This window comes from Idiotropiscis lumnitzeri, chromosome 15 (genome assembly GCF_059441095.1).
Source record: "Idiotropiscis lumnitzeri isolate Australia: NSW breed Sydney's pygmy pipehorse chromosome 15, RoL_Ilum_1.0, whole genome shotgun sequence".
NCBI lineage: Eukaryota > Metazoa > Chordata > Actinopteri > Syngnathiformes > Syngnathidae > Idiotropiscis > Idiotropiscis lumnitzeri.
In genome coordinates, this window is record NC_142405.1 from 9,056,941 (window position 1) to 9,080,481 (window position 23,541).

At 41.5% G+C, this 23,541-nt stretch overlaps 1 protein-coding gene and 1 long non-coding RNA gene across 18 annotated transcripts in view; one reads left to right on the forward strand and one right to left on the reverse strand.

Moving 5' to 3' along the window:
- Positions 1-23,541, reverse strand: part of nfixb (nuclear factor I/Xb) — a 120,998-nt gene that overhangs the window by 74,940 nt on the left and 22,517 nt on the right. For 14 of the 16 annotated variants that reach the window (XM_088316704.1, XM_088316709.1, XM_088316699.1 and 11 more), the window contains one exon: positions 5,240-5,771. In XM_088316704.1, the coding sequence (XP_088172830.1) occupies positions 5,240-5,771 (532 nt within the window). Of the gene's footprint in view, positions 1-5,239; positions 5,772-6,127; positions 6,296-6,402; positions 6,781-23,541 lie in introns of those variants that run through there. The other 2 variants (XM_088316703.1, XM_088316693.1) reach the window with 2 other exon arrangements.
- LOC148322735 (uncharacterized) lies at positions 9,007-12,155 on the forward strand. Of its 2 annotated transcripts, none has more exons than XR_015846626.1 (3): positions 9,007-9,067; positions 10,322-10,683; positions 11,730-12,155. It is a non-coding gene; the product is annotated as an uncharacterized LOC148322735 (long non-coding RNA). The 2 variants fall into 2 exon arrangements; XR_015846627.1 differs by lacking the exon at positions 9,007-9,067 and adding an exon at positions 9,305-9,410.

Genomic DNA, 23,541 nt, shown 5'->3' on the forward strand with positions numbered 1-23,541 from the left:
GGATATATATATATATATATATATATATATATAAAATATGTGTGTTTGTGTGTGTGTGTGTATGGAAATATACAATTAATTATACAAATTCATCATTTGCATGCTATTGTCTTTCCACTTCTGAATGTTTTTCTTGCCTCTGGCTGATGTGAATCAATGCTTGAACCTCCATTTTGTTTAAGACGGCATATAGTAGCACCACTGCACCGGGCTTGGATAAAACCCCCCAAAAAAAGAAAGCAAAGGAGAACGGCACGTTTATTTTTTTCTTTAAAATTAAAGTCACACAAAAATGGAATAAAATATTTCACCCAATGTCCATAGGAGAGCTGGTGAGGGGCACGGGGGACGCACAGAAAGGAAAAAGGTGTGAAACGTAAACAAGGCAAGGGCAGGGAGAAGTGATGAAATGAGAGAGAAGGCAAGCAAGAGAGAGAGAGTGAAAGAAAGGATCAGAAGGAGAGAAGTTGGCAGAGTGTGTGTGTCGGTTTGAAAAGCTGGCATCTTCTAAACGGAGCAGCAGCTTTGGCTGCCAAATGCTGCCAAGCAGCGCCACTAGCCTGAATATCTGCCCTCCCTCTCCCTTTGTTTTCAGCGTGGCATTCTGCATCAGCTTTATTCCAAGCTTTTCTTCTTACCTCATATCTGCGCCCTGCATCGTCCTAAATCCAATGACGGACATTTATTGCCGTTAAAATGGAGAAATGAAGAAATACTATTTTTGAAGTCTGTTGATTTGAATGATTACATTTGGTCTGTATATTATTTGGCCTTTATGTACCTTTTATTTTTTTTCTTGAATTTTCTTAAATTTAAAAAATAAATAAATCAATGAAAATTAGACGAGCGGTGGGCTCTGCACTATTTAATTCTACAGTGCAGTTTTCTGGATGCAGAGCCCCATTCCAAAATACTGGGCTGTCTCGTCACGCTCTGCTCCGCCGGACCGGGAGAACAAGGAGAGAGGGAGCCTGATTAGAAAAGAGCTGCTGGGAAACAGCCCAGAAAAGACGCTTAACTCCGCTTTCTACCGTCCGTCCTCATCTCGTCTCCCCTCTCGGCCCGTTTGCTGCCCCTCCTAAGCGGGTGTGCGTATGTTTTGACCGGACAGACAGATTTCAGGCCTGGCGCTTGGACAGAGAGGGAGAGGACTAGTCATGCAAATTCACACGCGGGGACAACAAAGCAAACATTTTGCCGCCGTTATTATTTAAAAATCCCAAATAAAATGTAACTGCTGGAATATAAACAACAGTTACCCAAGCTATTTTATTAAATGCGTTCACCATGCTTATTAATGTCATAAAATGATTGCTGTTAAACACAAATACCATTTGGTAATTGAGTAGAAAAAAAAAGAATGCAGATTGGCGCTTCTTAACAGCATAAGATGTGCAAAGCATAGCTTTTGTTCATTAACCTTAATTATACAAACAATTAGAAACTACTGTACAGTGAAATTAGGAAATAAAGGTAATCCAATAATCACTTTCTGCTACAGCAGCTTTTTCTATTTTGTAAAACTAAAACTTGACCTTTGTTTCTAAATTTAATTTAATTTAATCACATACACAGCATTATGTGTATCGTGTCTTCTTTTATTCACTAAACTGGATAATTACATGTGAATCTGCTTGGGCTGCCAGCAGTATGTCGAGCTGTTCAACAGTATGATCGACAGTATTTTGAAATGGAATGTTGGAAGAATTGTGGAAAAGCCGGTCAGATGTTCGGACCGTGCAATCGTGCGTACATGAAATGAGGCTCATTTTTTTGCCCCAGAATTTATTTGAAGGCTCTATTATAATGCTGTAATGTTTACCATTGATTACTTCTACTGTTTATTCTCTCATCCTCCCTCTACAATGCAGACACACACACACACACACGCACGCTGCTCTGAAAAAGGGCCAAGTTTGGGGGGCCCTGCGCTATGGTTCTTCTAAAACAGTGTCACGGTCACTCTCCCGCCATTTGAGGAGCTTGCCAAAGTCTCTATTGGTCCCATTACTCAAAATGACACCAGCAAAAGAAAGTTTCCATGAAACGTGTCTGACCAGCAGTGTTTTTCACATCAGGCTGAATGTTGGCTCCGACGGCGGCAACAACTCTTCATCTCCCCGTGATCACAGACCCCTTTTTTTTTTTTTTAACAAATATTCAATATACCCGACCAGAAACATGACCTGTATTTTCTCCTCTTATGTATCAGATGAACATATTTACTTTTGGGGTTCAGGTCAGGATCAAAAGATATGTTTGACCATTCAAGCTGAGGTATGTGTTAAAGAATAACCTCTGTTGCATTTGTAATGTTGAGAGAATACGCGCTGACACATTAATGGGGGAAATGAACACCTCGTAGAAGCACAATAGCTGCATGTGGGGATGTGGTCAACATGCACACACAAGCACACACTCTCTGCGGGTTTGGAGCTGTAAAGACGGCACCTCCTTGATGTAAGCAGACCTCACTCTCGGCGACATCTTTTTATCATAACAGCGTAAAGTAATGAAAGTCATATGAGAACGCTCCGACTCTAAACATGACTAATGCTGGAACTCCGTGGATGAGTAAGAATGACAAATACGGAACACTTCGCTCGAAGAACATGACCCGATCGGAGCCTCTGGGTGGAAGCGGGGCCAAAGCGGAGCCCGAATGCTGAGCCAAACGTTGGTTTCCAGAAACGTGTACAAAGAGAAAACTCAGCACCCCCCCGCCCACTCCTCATGCGCTACACTTCACACACATTTCAGGATGATTTTTTTTTATCGTCTTCAGATGCAAAATAAATAAGGAGAAAATAAATCATTAGTGCCTGACAATATATGTATTCATCATAAGAGGAAGAGAAAAAGCCCCCTTCGCTCGTGTAAGGTTACAGCTGCAGCACAGAAGTGTCAATCCAAATGCTGTTTGGATTTGCTGAAGCTACTTTAATGTGTAATATCCTAGCATGTCTTGAAATTTGCGCAAAAAAAAAAAAAAAAAAAAAAAAACAGATTCACATAGTGTCCAGCAGAGAAGCCGCCACAGACGAGGGGTTAAACTGAGGGAGGATCTGCTGTCCTGTCAATCATTCCACTTGAAAGCAGAGCCTCCCCTGCAGCTGGCGACAGTGACATCAGTGGGACAAGAGTGCCGAAACACTTTCTGCATGGGCTGGGGGGGGGGGGGGGGGGGGGGTGGGACGGATGCAGTCCAATCCTCAAGCCTGGCAACTGATAGCTTCCGTAAAGACACGGACACCCTGGAACGAGGGGCTAAGAATAAAAGTGTAAAACTGCCACACCGAAAGGTTAAAATGGACGCTCTTGTTTGTCTTCTTTAAACTCCAGTTAACCCCCAAACTAAACGGCACAAAAGAAAAAAAAAAAAAAAGAGAGTGGATGTTTATCATTTGAGTCACTTTCCACTCTCGTTGTTGGTGCAAGGTGCAACAGAGCCAGGGCTTGTGGAAAAGAAGGTCAGGAAAGGAAGACCGCATGCTGTGGCTGGCTCAAACAAGGGCAGGGCAAAATTGTTCTTAGAAATAAAAATAAATTGTAAAATTAAGCTACGTATCCAGCAATGCTTCTAGATGTGGCAAAACACATTTGACGTAAGCACGAGCGCACAGCAAAAGATGAAGTCGACTCCAGCGCATGCAAGCGGCTTCTGACTGGCTGCCGGAATCTGGCACTAGGTAAATAAAGGCTTTACTCGGAGGGGCACCAGGCTGCGCTGGGAGCTAATCTGAGCCGTGGTTCGCCACGGCGCATTGTGGAACAGGAAGAGGCGCTCACGGAGGCCCGGCAAACTCAAGCAGTGTTACACACTGGGCTGAAAAGAGCCTGGCATGGGGTTCTCTGTCACAGAGGAAGGCTGCACCTCCCTGCCAAGTAGGAGAATTAAGGCCCAATAAATGGAGGCCAGTCTGTGGTAAATGAAACTGGGATAATAATAAAAAAGGAGGAGTGTGTGTGCATGCATGCAAATATTGCACACATTTTAAATATGAGACATGATATGTGCAAAGTTGTCCATTCGCATTTGCTGTTATGCGTTATTTAGATTGTTTTTTTTGGGGGGGGGGGGCAAAATATTATTCTATTTATTTCCAATATTTCCATTTGTAGATTTGATTTGGTTTGAGGAGCGTGTTAAGTAAAAATTATCATCGATCAAGACATTTTTATGAGGCAGATATTACTTTTTATTCATCTATCAATAATCTTTTTTAAATTTTTTTTTAATCTCTCTGGGCTCAAAAATAGAGGCAATCATTAAATTTTCACAAATTGCTATTTTGAAAGGCAATTCAGTTAAAATTTGGATCAGGTATTTATTTGTATATTTGTAACATTATCTCAGCTGCAAAATGTACAAGTAAATATATTGACTTTCATAGCATCAATTAATTTTCTCACAGGAGAATTTGTGGAATATTAGTTAGTTGAACACCAAAGAAGCAAAACAGAAACCTCATGAACAAAAATCAAGCCTCAACTTGGTTGCATGAGCATAATGAAATGATCAATGATGAAGTCTGGTTTGGGGCTCTAAAGGAGAGGTGTGCTGCAGGGATGTGTGTGCGTGTGTGTGTGTGTGTGTGTGTGTGTGCACGTGTGTGGGTCGGCGTGTACATGCGCGTGCAGGCTGTTAGGGGAAAGAAAGCTGAGCTGAATTCATTCAGGCCGACGATGCAGACAGGCGGACTCTCCCTGCCTCTTAAACTACCTGGGATCAGGCCAGCTGTCACGGCGTTCTCTAACCCGCCACACACACACACACAAATAAAAAACGAAAGCCACGCACACCCCACTGCTATTGATACACACCAATCTCATAATAACATTCGCATGGATTATAGACACATGACATACTGCTGCGCGCGGGCACACAAATTCACGCACACACACGGGCGCACGCATGCACACGCAGATAAACAGGTCTGCAGATGCTTATGTTTACAGATGGTGCCGGGAAACGTGCACATTTGGATTTAGACAAATTTGCGCGCAAATACTTGAACAAATGTACCGATGCAAACACGTCCCTCGGTAAACACGGGTTTTAATCCTCGCTGTTAAATTCACAGACTCTCTTCAAACCAGAAACGCATATCGATCTCAGAAACGTGTTTAAGATTACGCAATAACAGAATTTCTGGTATGATGCTACGGTCACGTTATGAAGAGTTTGGGACTTTGTATATGAAAAAATAAATGTGTTTAGTATGGCGGTAGCACATACCTGGTGTGTGGACGAAGTAGGCCAGGTAGAGGTCCAGCTCTTTGACCGTCACTCCAATGTGGTGCGGCTGGACACACAGGCCGTGGTTGGAGCACTGGGGCGACTTGACCAGCCGCTCCCCGTCGGTGCTCTCCAGCGGGCTGCCCTTGAACAGGATGACCATCACCAGGTCCAGCCTCCACACCTTGTCGGCCTGACGGAGGCAGTCGATGCGGCGGATCTTTCCTTTCTGGTCGGGATTGGACAGCACACAGCAGGGCGGCTTCTTCCCCGTGATGGTGAGCACAAAGTCCTCGCGGAACTCGGGCCGGATGTCCTTGCGTAGCTTGGCGAGCAGGCGCGAGGCCCACTTCTGCTTGATCTCGGGCTTCTCTCCCAGCAGCTCGTCCTTCACCGCACGCTCCTCATCCTTGGTCATTCGCTTTTCATGCTTCTTGAAGTACTTGCGTTTACGGGCCTGCAGGTTGAACCAGGTGTACGAGAAGGCACGGACATGGGGGAGGAGGGCCTCAATGAAGGGATGAAATTCATCCTGGTGAAACAGAGAGAAGACTGTGTTTTTAAGATGCTCATCCCCCCCCCCAATTTTAGAACCAAGCATGCTAAGATAAACCAAAATGAAAACAGCCAAAATTTAAATGAAGCGTGCATTAAACTTAAATGCATATTAAAAAAATGACTGAATAGTATTCAATTCAAAATCAAATACTCTCAAATTATTGAATAAAAATTAACAATTTAAATTGAAAAAAAAAAAAAGGTCTCATTTTACACAAATAACAATAATGATCCAAATACAAAATCACTTCAAAATCTGGAAAATGTGAGCCGGAGCACACTCGCCAGTTTCGGCAGTAAAAGACAAGTTATTCTGCTGAACCGTAATACCTTCACTACATATCTCTGGGCAACAAAGCCCAGATCTCGCCATAGCGTTCCCGTGCCAGGGTTGCCACACACCGGTCGCTCACCATCGCCAAGTTTTGCCGCCACAAGACCACTGTTGAAATGTGCTGCTAAAAGATCAGCCATACCATTTCCTGTCTCTGCTATCATGCAAAAGAGCTCCAAGCAGACTCACATTTCCACAACAAACTGAAAGCAGACAGAAATCGTCACAGAACACCACATAGCTAGAAGAAGACAGACGGCCTGGTAGTTACCATTTTGCACTCTCATCATAAATTTGGCACAGCGTTTAAAGTGAAAAAAAAATTCTCCGGGAACAGTTTTTTTTTTTTTTCCCTCCCGCGCTCCCCAATGTAAAGCAAGTGCTGGTTTGGCAAAGAGTGGAGAAATAATGGCAAGAGGAAAAAAAATGATGGAATGTCAAAAATAATTAGCAGAATAAACTGCTTGAGAAAAACAGTTGGTTCGATTTTTTTTTTTTTTTTAAACAAAAAAAAAAATCAGGAGCGAAAAAGTTCAGGTTTCACTGCAATAGGCCAGCAGGTCAATAGTCAAATGCAGAAAATGAAGAAAAAAAGAAAAAGATTGTCCAGCAAAAATTGAATTTTTAACCGTATTGCACTGTGGGGTTAAAAAAAGACAAAAAAAGAGAACAACAGAGATGATGCACTTAAAAATTCAACGATCCCTTGTGCATCTCCCCCACAAAAAAAAAAAAAAAAAAAAACCTTGAAAAAAAATCCTTGGCAAGGAGTAATTGGAAGTGGTGTCTGTTCTGATCCCAGGGCCCGGTGCAAGACTCACACACACATACACACACAGAGAGGCGGGAGGGGGGCAGGGAGAGCACAGCACAGAATGGGGGGGAAAAAAAGGAGAGTCGAATCAATGTTGGACGAGCGCATACGACCGCTGGCAAAGCCGAGTGCCGCTTCTTTTTTCCCCTTTTCTCTCCAACTCTCTCTCTTTCTCTTTCTGTTTTCCCGCTCGCTGTCTCTCGTCCTCGCCGCGCTCTTTCCCCAACCATTGCTTGAGCCTTTGCCAGCTCGAGTAAGGCCCACCTATTTGGCAACACGACGCCTGTAGCTCAGCCAATGCGTTAGCTTCAAGAGCTGAAAGGGAGGGAAGAGAGACAGAGGGAGAGCGTGGTGGTGGGAGGGTGGCAATGAGATGGAGAGAGCAGAGGGGGTGGGGGGGGGGGGGGGGCAGGTGGAGGGGGCGGCTGCCAGAGAGTGTGCAGCCTTGTCCGACGTCGCGCAATTTGCCAAATCGACAAGTTCCACTCTGACACAGAGACAAAGTTCAGGGGTGTAAGTCTTCCCCTGCACCAATCCCCCGCAGCCCTTAGCCTGCCTCCATCTTTAGTATGGCTGCCATCACCCCCCCCCCCCCCTAACCCCCCTCACACACACCCCTTGCCCGGCGCTCTGCTTGCATAATGCCACCTTGGCAGAGGATGGCACAGAGACTGACGCACAGCTTCAGAATCCCTCCAGACCAGCACCACCCGCAGCTGCTCGTGGGTTTACCACAGCAAACAAAGAGGGGGGAAACAAACCAAGCCAGCCCAGGCTCTGACTGTGCACACACCAGGCGAATACGCATGAATGGCGAGATGATTTCCAGGCACCGATACAGTCGGGGGGACACGCTAAAATGCAGATACGCTTACAGATTTCCGAGAGAAAGGCAACAAGGGAGGGAAAAAATGAAATTGCCTCAGCTGTTTCCACACAAGATAAATGCTCAGCAGAGTGTGATGTGCCGCCTATGAATCCGAAAATTACACACATCCTTCGAAACTCCCATGACAATTTTGGGAAACCAGTCTGCGAGCGGCGCCGGCTGCCATGTTGCCTCATCGCCAGGCAAGTCATTCATGGTTGCACCTGCACTGCAGACAGCTACAAAATTATGGTTTAATCCCGATCATACATGAGAAAAACAGCATATAGGCGTCATCAAGAGCTGGCATGCTGTCTGTCCACTGCAAAGAAAAAAGAAGCGGTCAACAGACTGCTGGAGTCAATAATTATGGATAAAACATCTGATGTTACAAATGGTTTCTTGATTTCCTCTGCTGACACTTGTAAAAAAAAGCAACCCCCCCGAAAAAAAAAAAATTGGTCACATGCTGTGGCTTGCATCAAGCTTGAAATTCTAATTTAATCAATATAAATGAGCATTAAGCAAACACAGGAACTTATAGACACGCACACGCACAAAGCAACCAATTGTTCCGCGAATAAAACCTCGTGTCTTCCAATTCCAAACAGCAGAACACTCGATTTTCGCTTCATCACAGGGCCACAAAGGCAACACAGGCCTGGCGGAGAACTGACTGACTCTCACTCCTCACACCTCCACATTCATCCTCGCTCGGCTTCAGTCTCAGCTGACTGATGCCAAATTAGATAAAGCAACAATAGAAGCCAATAAAGGGACTCACAAGTCTCATTGTGCTTGTTTCTGTCTAAATGTGTGTGGCGCGAAGGTGGCCTCATCGTCAAATTGATATTTTCGTCTCGCGTTTTTTTGGGTTGCCGGCACAAAAATCCAGAAACTCAACGACATGAGATAAATCGGCACTTGAATGTGATTTCTGTAGTCTGCCTTTCAAATTAAATGACGGCTTTCTGGGGGACCCTGCCAAAATGCAAATACACCACCATTCAAATGTCACAAAAATTGGGACTTCAAGGGGCTTGCAGTCATTCTCCTTAGTCATACTACTTGCCTGAAAACACCAAGTAAGTACAAATCGTCAAGTGCCAAATCTCGTGGGAGTAAAAGCGACAAAAGTTCAACCCTCCGTGGGTGAGCGGTAGATCAGCGTGTCTGCTTTACATACGGGCCTACTTACTTGAATGGGAAGATCCACAATACCGTCCTGGAGCCAATATGCAAACAACAAGGAAGGTGATTTTAGGTTAATCTCTTCACCTGGGAATTAAATTAGATTAAACGCAATTGGACTACAGAATTAATTTAGATTTACCTTAAATTAGAAACAGTCATTTTTTCACTATGATTAGTTTTTTTTACTAAAATAACACGACTAATTATTTTATGATGGACTTCCAAGTTTGCGTCACGTTCGTGCCCTAAAAAAAAGTCGTATAATCAATTTGTAGTGATTGCACCTGCGGGCGTGAGGCCAAATAGTCCGCAGCATATAATACACGCTTTTTTTTTAATAGCACACAATCGATTTTTTTTTTTCCAAGCGAACATTTGTGCAACTCCATAAAAGCTTTTGTCAGTGAGTACGACGTGCAAAATGTGTCGAATGTGCGCGTCATAAAAATGAATCGCGCCTTCATCTGCTGTTTGGGATGTCACAGCGAGTGAATGCTTGCTCACCGTGCTGCATTTGTTGCGACTCGCCGAGAGCCAACCTTTCTAAAAACCGCCGCGCTTCTAAAATATCATTGCTGCGCTGTAATTCACGTCAAGCACGCATTTCCTCGCATGCATCCGAAAAAAATAATATTCGCGTATTTGCTGGATTCAAAGCGGCCGCGAAGATTATTAAAGGCGAGGTTCTTTCTCCTCCTTTTTTTGTTTTGTTTTGTTTAATTCTGTGCACGCGTGACCGAGACACGGGTGCCAATTTGGGATTAACTCTTTTCACTCTGGAGGAAAAAAAAAGTCTAAGTGGGAATTTGACTCGGTCAAACTGGGCTTGTGTCACCTTTTTGTTTAATTACATAGTTCGAATATGTCACACATTATTTTTCATTGTTCAAAATTTATATTTTAAAGGGAAATATGATTGTATAAATATGTCAGGATTTGGGGTAATTTCACAGCCATTTAGAAATGGATTAGATTTGATTCAATACATAACGAGGGAAATATTTAAGACGACACTAAAAAAATGTCTGCATGCATTTAATTTATGATAAGACATTTCCTTTAATTTACTTTAAAAAAACTCTTAAGAGCATGCAATCATTTAATGTTTTTTTTAAATAGTGAACCAAGTAATAAAACCGGCCTAAATTAATAAATTCAAAAAGTGATTCCTTTTTCTTGTTGTTTATTTCAGATATATATATTTTTTATTCTAACATTAACATTTTCCTCCTAAAAATGTAACCAATACAGAATTTTCTGAACAATTTTCAGCAATGTTCACTCTAATCCATATCTTTTATTTTATTTAATCAGGCAACTGCAAGACAGTATAAATCAGAAAAAAAAAGATTGCCAGCCCACAACGCCTCACATCAGGCCTCTTCGCCCTCCTTGGTCTCTTCCTGTGTCATCTGACCGTGCTGCCTCTCATTGGACCAATTAAAACACTCCTGCATGACCAGCGGGCCCACCAGATGCCTGACCCTTCATTAGTGCAGCTCCGTGCTGGTGTGGCTCTGCTGTCCCCTCCTGCCCAACTGAGTGTCCCTGACCCTGGAAAGAGCATGACACCACACCCTCTTAACCCGAGCCGAGCTGACTGAAAGCCAGTAAAGAATTGGCGAAAGTCGCAGAGGAGACCAGGATGAAGTTGAGATGCGCAGAGCTTCAATCGGGTATACGTAACGGCACATATCCACAAACTCTTAAATTTTTCCAGGGAAACAGATTGAAGTAGTTACTGGTTTTCTGTTGGTCAAGTTCTACGTATTTGGAGCCGGCTTTACCGCTACTACTACTCTGGTTAGTCATCACATGATTACATTTTAAATTAGGGAGAAAAAAAGTAGGCCAGAACAAGCCACACTCTTTGTTGCTGCGGCAAGCAAGTTAGGCATTAACATCCTGAATGGCTTGTACTCATCGGAGTTGAGAAAACCCGCACCTTGCTATGTGTGAAAAATCTGCAAGCAATTTGCGGTGTCTGCATGTTAACTTTGCCCAGGGTGGTCTACGGTGGAACCAACTGAGGACGAGGCACGCACGGCACATTCCAGTCTGACAAAGAGGCTCTGATGCCTCGCCGAAACCTCTGGAATCTCAAATTCCTACGTTGTCCTACTTACGTCTCCATCAAATTGAAGTGTTACCTTTTGAAGCAGGTTGCACGTTAAAGGGCAAATTCAGTCAACCGAGAAGCACCGTGGCGCATAAGTCAGGACAGTTCAAATTTTTCCCAAAAAATCAACTAAAGGGGAAGTCACCCCCCCGAAAAATATTTGCAATATGTTCAATGCACCTCTAATCTAAACAAGGCATTCTGATTAATTTTATGTTTGTGGAATATGAGTTAAGCAGCAAAATCCTCGCATTTTCAGCCATCTCAGAAGACGGCCATTTTGTCACTTCTCTGCACTGAAAATTACATCACAATTGCTCAGGGTGAAGGTAACGACCAATCACGGCTCACATTTTTTCTGAAGCCGGTACTACAAGAAGCACGCACACGGACATCTGACATGCATTCTTCCCACACCCATGATGCATCGTAATTAAGCAGAGATTTGTATCCACATTTGCATACTTTTAGTTAGCATTATGAGACAGTTCACTTCAGTTCACAATGAGGACAAAAATAAACATTAGATTTGGGGTAACATATTCAAAACTCGATGATGATGCAGTTTAATTCTAAAACATTGCTTTCACACTTCTCTCGCAGGTTGGATCAAAACCGAGGATTCCAATCTTTAATGGCTGAACATCATTGTATCACTTGTATACTTGTCCACGTGAGTCAGCGTTACGACAGCCATGACTGTTTTCTCACCGCGCCAGCCGACAGACTGCTCTCTCTCGATTGTGATTTGTTGTGCTAACATTTTATATTAAAATATAACGGTTGTGAAATAGAGGGGGGAAAAAAATTACTACTGGCTGTGAAATAAAAGATCCAAATAGTAATCCTGCCAAAGCGGCTGGTAGATGTGACAAACTTCAAAAAGCACAGCCAGCTTTGAGCAGCATTTGGCCATCAGTGGGCGTTAATTTTCTACTCTGCTGAAAAGCAGCTGCGCAATCGGTGAACACATTGCGGCTGACCTGCAACAAGGAAAGCATTTCACAAATTCATTTTATTTTTTCTACTGTCCATTTTCTGATCTGATTAAATGTGATACAATTTTAATTCACTGCCAGCCCAGGTAAAATAAATATACTTTTTTGACGTCTATATCCGTCAATGGTAGCGAATGTTAATAAAAGCAATATTAAAAACTGCTTATTGCTTCCATTTTCGGAATTTTGTGTCTCTATTTAGTGTTTGCTTTCAGTATATCATTTCACTTTATAAATCACAGTCCAATGCTTGGTTGACATCACACAGAATTGCATGCCGCCTGATTAGTCAATCTGCCTCAAGGAAGGCGATGTTATAACATAACAGCTCTCACATCTGTGCATAATAAGAATTTCCCCCAAAAGGAATATATCTCAATGTTCAAGTATGAACTTGCTCGTGAAGGAAGTTCACTTCTCTTTCTCAGGATGCCGATGTCACCCACGTCGTTTTATAAGGAAAGTGCACTCCGAAAGCTGTTTGCTCCAGCTTCATCCGGAATCTCTCACATCATGCGATGTGTGGAAAATGCATACTTGAAGCCTTTTTTAATGAGTAATATGGCGTTGTCTCCACCTTTCCCCACTCTCAAGGTGCGCGGTGTTTGACTGATTTATGAGCAGGCATTAACACCCTATTAGCACGACTAAAAGACATTGCACCTTCTTTTTCCATCACATTGATGGATACTAAAGGCTTGCTGTTGTTATCTGGCTTTTTCTTTCCCCTCTTAAGTACAGCTTTAACGTTGGAAAATGCTTTTCCTCATTAAAGTTTGGATCTGTGCATTGTGCATTTTCTTGCCCCCGGGGGCCTTTTACCGTTACATGCGATCACCGTGAAATATTAACCTTAATGGCAAGCAACCTAACCCACTAAAAAGCCAGCATTGCTGAATTTTGTATTTGTGCCATCCATGAGTCATCAAATCCATTTGGGGATACTTTGAAGTGATTTAATAAGTAGAGCAATATGAAGAATTTGCTCATCCCTGCTGCGTTGAGGCACCCACACAACCATAAACTGGGGTTGAAATGGGTTTGTGGTAGGGCTGAGCAATTAATCGAATTCAACTTGACAGTGTGATGTCGTTCATTACAATTTTCGAACCGCGAAGCCTGCAAAGAATTTTTTTTTTTGGGGGGGGTTGGTCGGAATTCTTCCTTTTTCCCCTATATGAATATTTATTTATAAAGTCCCTGGATAGGTTCAATTAAGATTATTTTTAAAAATCATGCGGCCTTTTATGGCTAAAGTGGGTTAGGATAAATGTCATACTGAGGAATCGAAATATGGAGGAAGACTGCATGGTATATGCATTCCTTATGAACCTTGGGGCGAATATCAAGTCAAACAGCCCAACACTAAATATTCCGCCCTTTCGCTCTGTTACTACCAAAACATCTGCACAGGCCATGCATTCAGAGAAGCAGAATGCAGCATAATCTCGGACATGCATACAAGCGGCGCCTGATCATGAGTCGGCTGCCTCTTTGTGGTTGTCTTGAGGCCTGTATTTATCTGTACGTCCCGTGCAAATTGAAAATCGTCGAGAACCCATTTGAATATAGAGCAATCAAATGATTTTGTTAACCTTATCATGACGCTTGAGAGCAGACTGCATCCGGCAGACAGTCTCGGAAGTTCTCCAAAAATATCCCTGGTGTGCTGATTGACCATAAACGGCGGAGACGTATGCGAAACGACAATCACAGACCGAGCCGAGAGATAGAAAATCTCTTGCCGGAATAAAAGCTGCGGGAAAATAAAGCCCACTACTAACGCAGCGTTGAACGATTTGCAATCAGACAAATAAAGGGACAATCTAGCGCACAATCAAACTAGAGATTTAGCCTGCGCGCCTGCCAACAACGAGGGACCTCCTCTCTCCGAACAAGGGACGCACTATTGACTACACCCCCTCTTTTTCTGTCTGTCTCTCCAGTCTTTCCTCCGTGCCAGTCTGAAAGGCGTGATGCCAACCTCTTCCGCCATTGGGCATGTTGCCCTGCCCTTTATGCAAATGCTTGTCTAACTTGCAAGCCTCCACGTCTGTGCAAGCCGCCGCCGCCGCCGCCGCCGCACGGCCTCCTGCCCCAAGTAGCCGTTCAATCGGAGGCAAGTTTAAACCACAGGGTGGTTGTTAATTAAACCTGCTAAGTATCTCAGGTGTTGCCTGTGCGAATCTTGAATGAAGCATGAAGCCAAATGTGAAGCCTGTAGGCCGTTAGATCGTCGCCCTTCCCTGCACGGGTATACAAAACACCAACCAGGGGCAAATATTTAACAGAGGTGTGGTTGCATGTGTCTGTACGAGCCCTGATAAAGGCCAGAGGGAAATGAAATGGAATGAAAGGAAGAGGCGAAGGAAATTGAAAGAAATACTGTCATTGCTAATTGCAATTTATTTACATTCATTAAAAAAGGCTTTAGTGTTTGGTGATGTGTGTTCACTTCGGGTTTTTTTTTTGGGGGGGGGTGGGGCAAATCAAATGAGATCATAAAATGAAAGGGTTCTCAAAACAAGAGGTCATCGTGAGACAATTTCTTTCCAACTTCCACAGCTCGTTCACTAGAGAAAGGAGTCGGAGAGCGCTGTGGCTGCTGCACGTTAGCAGCTCTCTCACTGTCACTCTTGAATTACTTGTATTCTCATTTTTTTTCACAGTGAGGTATCACAGAACTATTCTTTGAGTACTAATACACAACCCTAATAAATGGAAAACGTATTGAATATTTTTTTTTTTGCTAGTGTCTAATGAAGACCACATCATCTATAGCAAGTTGAGCGACAATACATCTGTAATATTTATCCACTTTTTTTTTTCTTGGAAAAAAAAATTGCCTTTTTAGTATTTTAGTGTTTGATTTCCACAAAGGAAAATGACATTAAGTTGTTTACCATAAGAGAAGAAAGTAGCCTTGTGGAAGGCAAGGATGGAGTTTATGGTGCTGAACATTATGTGAATTTATATCTTGGAAGAGCAGTGATTTATTGATTTATTTATGTTGGAAATTTTGACCCGCGGTATGCACACGCCGCATATGTAATATATGTATTTTTCAATGACAGACATACAAACCAGACAGGCCATGCCGTTTGACGGCACAGTTTATGCGATAATTCATTAGGAAATTGATATGACCATTTAAAATGTTAATTTATTCATGATCATGTTCCCATAGCATGCAGCTTTTGACAAAAGGGAGATTTTTCCAAGAGGAAGCAATTATTTTCACATTATCTGTAAATAAATAAATATACGTCTAGTAGTTCTTTGGAAGGTGATGCAAGTTAATATTAAAAAAAAATCTTCAAAGCTTGTTTGCTAACAGAAGAAATAAAGCAAATCAGAAAAAAGCGGGGAAAATATCAATTTGTTTTGAATAATGTCATTGTCATTTGCTTTAGCAAAATGGGAAAATGTAAACATTTTTGTGAAAATAATTTGAGATTTCATTTACATACACACTTTGCAGTCAGATGCCTTTTCCTATTGCTACTTCATGATGTCATATTTTATGTGAAGATTAATGTGTTGTTGTGACTTGCGATATGCTCGTGTGGGAATCGCCAGACTCGCCACAGGCACTCACGCGCATTTTATGTTAAGCGCAGTTTTGCCTTTTTATTTTTAAATTAGATCCACATGTAATCCCCCTTGGTTTATGGTCATTTGGGCTTTTGTTTGATAGCCGTGGTGGTCAGTCCGCCATTCAAAATTCCGTCATTATTTAAGGTTGGCACAGTCCGTCGGCGTTGCCGACAGCCAATCGGCATCGAGAACGTACTTAGTACGTCACACGCACATGCACGCAAAAAAAAAAAAAAAAAAAAAAAAAACAACAACAATAGACAGACACAACCTAAATCATTAATTTCATAAAAAGCAAATAAAATATTTCAGATGCTAAAAATCTTTAAATACTATTTTTTTTATTTTATGTATTTTTGGTTTGTGTTTGTCCATTTGGTTTATTCACAGTTTACAGTTGTTTATTTATTTTTTTATGCAACGATATTAGTTTGTGTTTCTGAGCGATAAGCAGTTTTATGCTTTGCATTTTGCTCACAGAATATGAACCAAATCGTTAAAACCAAGGAATGTAACCAATTCCTGACTTTTGGCTTAACGTTGCACCCCTAATTGTGACCTTCCATCACACAAGCACCACAAACGCCATCCATCACTACCAATCTACACATCTACAAACACCGACTAGATGTTTCATTATGCGCACGCAAGTTTGAATTTTTTTGCTCTTTATTCACATGAGAAGCACAAAATGTTAGAAACTGAACACAAATGAAAACTACAGCCACAAAAATAAACATAATTGAACTAAAAATCTGTCTGACAAAATTGCATCAAATTTGAAAACATAGTTTTTAATAAATCTTTGGTCTGATGTATTTATTTTTCAACAATGCAACATTATTATTATTATTATTATTATTATTAAAATATTACATTTTTGGCAAATGTCATTTGCAATCAATCTTTCACATTTGTGTCAGTATTTTGCAGTATAGAAGACTTGATGCAAAAAGGAAATACCAATTTTTAATAATCCTCATTCCAGTTTAGCGTTGGAGTGTAAATTTAATTTATTCAGATTCTTCGTTAATTTGACAGAACCACACAATTTCAACACCACTAAAGGAATCCACATTAGGAACCCATGAAGCCCGTTTTTGACAAACCACTTTGTCATTTTTTCCCACAACTCTGAGAAAGCCAGTCAAATAATTTAAAATTATTTCATTGAAAATTTTGGGGAAAAAAAAAGATTTTATAAACTTTAAAGATCGTCCGGGATTTTTTTTTTTTTTTTTTTTTGCGTAGGGTTTCACCAATCTATTTCTCACCTTCTCATGTTGGCTTCCTTGATGTATTTGACAGCATCAACATTTTGGAAAAAAAAGCGCAATGCTAGTGCCAACAAGTGATGGCATGCAGCAAAGAAAGATTAGAGCTATAAAAGGACAACTGGGGAGCAAAAGATACTCACAATCATAATATACAAATTGATTACCAGATAATTTAAACAAGATCAGTTAATTTTTTTTTTTATATATCGCAAGATTATAAATAAAGTCAAAATTGAATTTTGGCAACTTGTGCCCGCATAATCATTCCCTGCACTCATCTCATTGTGACTTTTACAATTCTGCCTCACATTTGGGAAATTTTACCATGACATCAGCAGTCATGATCCCAGATGGTTAAATAAGAAGGAGCAAATTTAACATCTATACCAGTTAAATTGCACATCCGCGAAACATATCAAATGTGCGCCTGTACATGAAAGCGGGAGAAAATTGAATGAGGCCTTTTCTTGCAGAAGAGCCCAGATCAGAGCTCCTAACTATGGGATTTGGAGCTGTTGCCTTTCTCCCCCTGGAGGGAGTAATTAGGTTAGAGAGGACAACTGCCGCATTGTTTTAACAGAGGAGGGATTGTGCGGGCCAAAGTCCCACCAGCAACATACGTACGTCCCTCACAACAAAAATGCCAAACGGGTTCGGCAGAGCTCAGACACAGATCCACACGCACAAACAAAAATGCAGATGTAGTAGTTGTTTGTGTTGGTCGCTAGCAGAAAATAGGACTTTTCCTTTTATGACGCGAAAGCTTTGGTACTATCCAATGAAATGTCAGATATAGTCCAAGAGTGTCAGATATCATTTTGTGTTGTTGCAGTTGTGGGATTCGGCCTCTTTGCAGGACCAAGGTTACTTTTGTGTAACTTGCGGAAATTTAAGTGTCTCCTGTATCATAAAGTGATGATGCATGTACATTCCTTCCAATCCCCTGGGAAATACAATATGCCCATATCGTCTGTTTTTAATCACACGTTGCTTCAATGCAAAGGGAGAACACAAACGGCAACATAGTTTTGAAATTCTTCTGAAAGGCGTTTAAACACGTCATACACCGAATGATTGAGAGTAAATCGCACTAAACCCAACCCACGAAACCCAAAAAGAGTTCAAGAGTAGACCCCAGTCTAATATGATTATGAAAACGAGTGCGCCGGGTTCCTTCCCGCCAAATTCCCTCTCTTTTTTTCATCTCTTTTTCCTGAGCAGAAAGGGAGAGGAATAACACAGCCATTCTTTTTTTTTTTTTTTTTTTAAGATTTTCCACTCCATTCTCAAGGCCTTCATCCCCTCCAAGTATTAAAAAAACATGCACCTTTGAATTCCCGCCCACACATCCCTTATTCACTTTCATCGTAAATCTCCAAAGTCTGGCTGCAATATACGGTCAATTTGTGGTCCCCACATGACTCTAAACTTTTTCCTTCCTCTGAAATCGTTTTATTCAGGTGCTCACGTCGAAACGGGAAAAACAAGACGAAACCCAAAAGTGATGACTGGGTTACATGTATGTAACTGTGACAGAAAACTCTTGATCCGCAGGTGGCGGGTGATGCCGATTGCGATTCTTCCAGATGATGAGCATAATGAGCCCCGTTTGAGTTTCAGTCGCATTTTATTTCAAGATGTGGCGCTGGAGGGGACTGACAGCGGCTTGACTTGATGTTTTGTTCGAACGCCAACCTCGAATCCCCACGTTCAACAGGAATATTATTCTAAGAATATGGAACCTCCAAAGTGCAACACAATCCATTCTGGAACACTTCCCAGTTGATCTAATCTCAATAACACATATATAACGTTAAGTGAATAAATGCATTTGCCCGGGGATTAAACTTTGGCCGTTATAAAACTCTACAGGTGATTTTTCTTTTTGAAGTTAACCGCTCTATAATAAAAGTAAAATAAAGGAAAACTTCTTCTTTCATGAAGACACCTTTTTTTTGGTAGTTTGTACATTCCTCTCCAAAGGTTTAGAAACAGTGAGCTCTGATAATTTTGCTGCAATCTAAAATATGCTTTTTACATTAAATATTGTGCATGGGATTGGAGAGCAGCAGTTAGCTTCCATTTCCCGGAATTTACGTCTGCATCTGACACACAAATTACAAGGGAGTGTTTTGTGTTGTCTTGTGTGTTGTGTGTGTTTTTTTTTGTTTTTTTGTTTTTTTCTTCAGTAGATTCAAAATGCTGGTACTGGCTATGGCCAATGTTTTTTTTAAATGGCTCCAGTGGATATTCCACCCACTCTCAACTTCACAGTTGCATTTTTTTTTTTTTTGTTTTGTTTTGTTGTTTTTTTTTTTGCTCAAATAGCTCTCAGGTTTTCATGGTCTTTACACCATTTAATATAAATTTGTATTAAAAAAAAATCTGATTCTGATCATACACATTCTCTGCTATTTATTGTTTGAATTATGAATGTTTTAGGACATTAAAAACACTTGACAGTCATCTGTTCCAATACTTTTGGTTTTTAACAGAAGGTCCTACCGTCGTAAATTGTCTCTCAGATTACGCATGCAGAAAATGGAAATGGCTGATCTCTTGCCCTTAGTCATCTTTTGATGTCAAACCCAAATGCTTTCGGTCAAAAGCAAATAAATAAATAAATAAATAAATAAATAAATGAATTGCCCTCACTCGTGTTCAATAAATCGCTGTCTGCAGAACTCATCTCAGTTTGTACGGTCGGTTTTATGTGATTGATACTCAACATACTTCCCGATGAAGTCCAAGGAAATCATAAATAATAGAAAAAAATAGATCAATGTTGGCAAGTGTCGCTGAGCTGAGTGTAACCTTCCCGTAAGAAGGCTCTTCAACCTATAGTAAAAAGAGTAGTGTTTGAAATCATTTGGTTGAAGAACAAATTCAAGAACATTCAACTTGATAAGCTCCCGTTTACATAAATTAGACCCGATAGCCAAACAGCAGGAACTGAAGCAAATTTATTAACTGTCGTAATGAATGTTCAAAGCAAAGACTCTCAAGACAGAGATAAATCTGATCAATCTTTGTTTTTTTTATCTCAACGCCGCTGCCAAATCTTCACTATGTATTAAAATTTCCATTGAAAGATACAACTTTCCACAGATCTTGGGCCTAAACAGAGCAGAAAGTTTCTATCTGAACTCGGGGCCCAGAGAACGGTGCTGCTGGAGCCGGATAGTAGTTACGGGCTGCCTGCGCCAAAAGGGAGAAGCCGCAGAGTTGTGTTTGAGTATAACCCTGAGCCCTCCTTGGCCTCCTTCACACAACTCTCACTCTGATCCTTAAAAAAAAAAAAAAAAAAAAAAAAAAAACAAGTCTCTATTTGGCAAGTCACAAGAACCATAAAACGAACACTCAAAATGCCCAACAAACACTTCCACAGACATAGTCGTTTAACAGTGCCTTCTGTTTGCTCACAGCTGCCAGGTCCCCTCAGAGTTCAACTGAGGTAAAGATATGTCATATTATGCAACACAGTATAGATTTTCCACCCTTGGCCCGATGCCAGCTTCCTGCTCCAAAGAGCCAGTGCTCGCACTTAGTTCCCTGGGGTGACAGCTAGTGTTTACCGGACGAGGTGGCCGTGTTAGATACACTAACAGAGAGCGGAGGTAACAATCAAGCCTAAGAAAGCAGAAGGCGAGGTAAAAAGCAAGTATGCATGCGGTGACACGGCAAGTCATTCTTTGTCCTCTCTTTTGCCTATCCACCCCTCAAAAATAAAAAAAAATTTAAAAAAAAACTCCCTTCCCCATCCACTTTACGTCTTGTTTCCCAGCTCTCAAAATCAGGTCACAACTGTTTTCATTACGGTTCGACTTGCGGATTCATAAGCCTCCGAGCGTCAACGTTCCTCCACCCACCCCCAAGACAGGAAAAAAGATTTTCCTTCCTACCCAAACGCCTTTTAGTACCCACTGGTTTTCACTCTTACTCACAGTGAATAAAAAAAAAAGCCAAAGACTTTAGAAAACATGAATTAAAAGCTGTAACCGACATCTGATAAGGATAATGTGCGTTCGCAGTGCACATTAAAAGCGCTGCACGTGTGGTGCAACACACCCGGGGGCTGTGTTATGGAACGGACACATGAGGTAATGCTGGTTGATGATGAAAACTTCTGGAAAGTCGAAATGCAATCAGCGAGTCAATCAATGCCTTTTTCTCTAACCTCAACTTCAACTTGGAACCAAAAAGCGGTGAAAAGATGATGACTGCTTTGACATTAATTGGTGGCCTCAATGCCTTGATGTCAGCCTGCAATGACTTCCCCAAGCGAAGGCACAAAAATAATTGCAACTGCCTCTTCGGGTTTCACCAGGTGCGCAGTGAGATATCCAACTGATTAAATGACAATATATGAATTCATTCTAACAAAAAAAAATTAAAATGTAGGGGATTTGTATTTTATTTCTCTCTCCATACTCCAATGTGGATTAAAAAAACGGAACATTTCAATTTGGTCACAATTTAAATTGGTAAGCACTTGCGTTTAAAATTCGAACAGTCCGTCTTTCTAAAATGGCAATCGCTCAACAGTTTCCTAGGGAGGATATCATTCAGTTGTAGGAAAAGAAGAAGGGTTGACAACGTGAGCCTTGGCAAAATGTTTGAAGAGAACGTAGCGGCAGTCGGACTGCCAGAGACAAATACAGCTCAGATTTCATCCAGATTAATCTGGAAGCTTTGTAATGAGGGGGTCGACTGTATATATTTAGCTGTTGCAGGGAGATATAGGTCAGACAGGCAGGCCAGGCCAGGCCAGGCCAGGCCAGGCCAGACAACATGCCCCGTTTGCCCACACTGAAGTGACCTTGATGAGCCGCCATTGATTTGAAACAACAACTCCATCTATTTCTGTCGACCTGTGGCAGAACAATGCAGCACGCTCCCTGTTACGCACAGTCAAACCTTTGTCTTCATTGTGTGTGTGTGTGTGTGTGGGTGGTGGTAAAAAAAGATCTTTAAAATTCAATTATATTCAGTTTGTCAGATATGTGACTGATTAAAGAAAGCACAGAGGATGAATTACTGTCAACATTTGTTCCTTTTGTTGATACTGGCTTTTGTTCAAATGTACTCAAAGCGAGAACAAAGCATGCTCACTAGCATTTTCCAGGCTGTCCTTTTACGCAATGTAACTTTTTTTTTTTTTAATGTCACAATGATTTCATACAATTGCATTTAAGGCTGGATTGTACATTGCATGGCTCAAGTGACACAATTCTTTTTTTTTTTTTTTTTTTTTTTTTTTGATCTGCGTCATGGCAGTGGATTGAGAAAAAAATGTCCTTGGATTGGAAGCCAAATATGGACAAGATTCAATACACAAATCCGCCAAACGGAGCGCAGTATAAACGCACAGGTACTCTGTTAATTTGAACTTGACGTCATCAACATAGACACAAGCGCGTCTACCCAAATAACAAAAAAATAAATAAATACATAAAAGCACCCCATATAAAAATCTGTAAATATAAACCACGGCAAATTTGCAGCTCATTAAATACAATTTAAATTAGACATCATACATTGTAATAAACAAGACAAATATGTGTGCCAGAGGTGGTCCTGGCTCGAATGGCGATCTGTGGTGCACCCCCCCCCCACACCCAAATTAATAAACAAAATAAAAACATTAAATATAAAACCATGCAATACTACAATCACCATTTTTCTTAGAAAGAGTCTGTTTGGAGGAAATTCCAGTTTGGGATCTCGATCTAATTTGTCTATTTTTTTTCAAAGCAAATTATTTCCATATGATTTGGAATTAGAGCGACAGGAGAGAGAAAGAGAGAGAGAGAGAGTTGATTTTGTTGAACTTTAGTAGGCCCACTGTGAATTCAACTTGTCATTTCCAATTGTCACTTTCTTTATTTCACCTGACATGAGTAAAGCAGATGAAGATGACGACAGGTTTTCCAGTTCTGATAAAACCATGGCGGCTTCTAAATCTCTCAGGAGGTGTCTTTGTCTCCCAGCTTCCACGTTCACTTTCACACCTCTCAAAATTCTTCCACTGGACTTGCTCACAAACTAACTCTCACTTTCACTTCGGACAATGTATTGAGCTCGAGATAATTACACATTTATTCCACTCCGGTCTCACAGATACAATAACAAAATCAGAAGAAAAAAAAAAGTGAAGCAAAGCCCGAGACGACGGGGGGTGGTTGTGGGTTCCACACTGAAATATGAGCATGTGCCTCATGGTGAACTGTATTTGTCACGAATCCAAGCCGCCTCTCCCTCTTCCACACAACCACGGATGATTCCTTCCTCCAAAAACAGCACGTGTGCGTCGCCACCAGCACCTTGTCCTCAGCCGCCCCGTCGGATTGGACGTCTCAGCGCTCCAAATGCGCGCATAATGGCTGCACTGTTATTTAGATTTATGATTCAAAATCTGAGGAAAGAACATCCTGTACTGGCGGCTGAAGCTCAGTTATGACGAAGCGCTCAAATATTCACCGCAGAATTTCTATTTTCTGGTCCTGGGCCGCTTCGTGGAAGGCAGCTTATGAGCTGCTGACA